The sequence below is a fragment of the Galeopterus variegatus genome, unplaced genomic scaffold (genome assembly GCF_000696425.1).
Source record: "Galeopterus variegatus unplaced genomic scaffold, G_variegatus-3.0.2 Scaffold45360, whole genome shotgun sequence".
NCBI classification, from domain to species: Eukaryota; Metazoa; Chordata; class Mammalia; order Dermoptera; family Cynocephalidae; genus Galeopterus; species Galeopterus variegatus.
This window is the reverse complement of record NW_007771471.1, coordinates 3,084-5,298: the sequence shown is the minus strand read 5'-3', so window position 1 is coordinate 5,298 and position 2,215 is coordinate 3,084. Positions and strand designations below refer to the sequence as shown.

Below are 2,215 nucleotides of genomic sequence, written 5' to 3'. Positions count from 1 at the left end.
CTTGAGGCAGGGATTGCTTGTGTTTGTGGTGGTGGTGGAAACAGGTGGGTTCTTTTCCAGCCCACATTATCTCCATCTTGTTCTGGGCTATCCCTTGGATTGGGGCTCAGACTGAATGCCCTGCTCTCTACAGTGACATTCCCTTCCAACTTCACAAAGACCTCCTCAGTCCCCTGGTGCTCTGCAATATGATCCTCAGGATCGAGTCAAAATTGATTGTGTGTTGTTTTGGTCTGTTTTTATTGGGAGGGGACTAGGAACAAACCTCTCTAGTCATCCACTCTGGGAACTGCCTCTAACTTTCTTTCCTTTCTTTCCTTCTTCTCTTTTTTTTTTTCTTTCAGGGAAAACATGTATATTTAGAATTAACCAGGTGGTCAATGTTTAGATTATCTCAGTTTTCTTACTAACATCCAAGGCTTCATGGTTAGGAGCCAGTCAATATACCTTCTTCTCTCCATCAGGCCTGATCATGGTGCTGACAGTGGCCACATCAGTGTCACAGAGCTGCCTCACAGAAGACCTGCTCCAGATCTGCTGCTTGCTGACCCCAAAAGTTATGATGTGCACAAGTATGTTGTTGTCTTACTTCTTCATGGCTGACTCGTGGTCAGGGGGAACACGATGATGGCATTATGGTCAAGCTTGTTTCTCCTTTGGTTACTGTTACAAGGAAATGTGGGCTGTGTCAGGGCTGCAGAGTCTTAGGCCTCTGGAAGTTGGGTGATGTTTGGCTCTTCTTTTATCTATATTATGGATGGTTTCCAACACTGCCTTCTTCACCTGCAAAGCGTTTGCTATGGCTTTGGTTATGGATTTGGCATGGGCAGGAGCCTCCCTCTTTGCTTTCAATACCATCTTTATTTAAAAGGTCATTTAATTTCCCTCTAAAATGGAAAATTCTGATACTTGTTCTGATAAAAGTCAGTCTGGAAATTATGTTTTCATTTTTAATGAGCAAGAAAGGACGTATCGTTGGGTAACATGATGAAATAAAGTCACCAAATTTATCCAGGTCCCAATTTTTCTCACTTGCTAAAGTTAAATAAGGAGTAAGAAAGGTGTTGATCAAATAGAAGAAAACAAAGCAGCTAACCAGGATGAGAATGGTGTGGGTAGCTCTGTCTTCAGGAAAGCATCGTGAAGACTTAATTTTAGTGTGTATATGCTGGACTGTTCTGTGGTGTCTGTAAAGGATATTAACCATGTAGACACTACTGAATGTCATTAGTGAGAGAAAGAGCAAATCTTGAATTAATACCACACTTAAACAAGATACTGCCTGATAGTTCTCGAATGCAATGATTTTACAATAAGGACTGTAATACCCATGTCTGACATCAGAGGAGTTGATAGTAGCCACAACTCTTAAGATGATCTCAACATAGATGATCATGTTGATAATCCAGAAGAAAAGCAGAGAGGGAAGAATGTATACAGAGACTTTATTTTTGACCCAGGCCCTCTTATAATTACTTGGTGTAATAGTCACTGCTTGAAACATACTCTGGAGAGAAGTTGCATTCACAGAAATACTTCGGGTAACTCTCTGAATGTAGAGCACTGCTTTACACCCAATGTCATCTATCCCATGCTTAATTCCAAACGATAACATTATATTTGGAAACCCTCTCAGTATGAGTGTCACAGCATTAGCCAGAGTTAAGTGGGCAAGAATCACATCTACAGGTTTCTTCTTGTGGGGATGAATTAAGAAAGTGTACGTACATGATATAAATAACAATGAATTCCCCATGAAACCAATACACATTTGTGTTATAAAAAGGATTTGAAAAATTATGTCACTGGAAACCATTGTCTTTCATTCTCTCTTACATCTTCAAACCAATGCCAGCACTACCTGCAGAGAAATAATTGAAGTATGAATGTAAAGATTAACAATATTTGTGAATAATTTCTTTTTCTAAATTTCATTTTATTTTGTGAATATACAATGTGGTTGATTATTGTGGCCCATTACCGAAACCTTCCTCCCTCCTCCCTCTCCCATCTCTCTCCCAACAGAGACCTTTCTGTTCACTTGTCTTATCAACTTCAAGTAATTGTAATTGTTGAGTCTTCTTCCCTCCTCCTCGTGTGTTTGTGTATTTATTTATTTTTATCTCCCACAAATAAGTGAGAACATGTGATATTTCTCTTTCTGTGCCTGACTTGTTTCACTTAACATAATTCTCTCTAGGTCCATCCATGTCGT

At 39.5% G+C, this 2,215-nt stretch overlaps 1 protein-coding gene across 1 annotated transcript; it reads right to left on the bottom strand.

Annotated features, from left to right (window-relative positions):
• Positions 1–751: 751 nt before the first annotated feature.
• Positions 752–1,816, bottom strand: LOC103584143 (vomeronasal type-1 receptor 3-like). Its single transcript, XM_008565252.1, has one exon. It carries the CDS (start codon positions 1,814–1,816, stop codon positions 752–754), a length of 1,065 nt encoding a protein of 354 aa, XP_008563474.1.
• Positions 1,817–2,215: the final 399 nt, after the last annotated feature.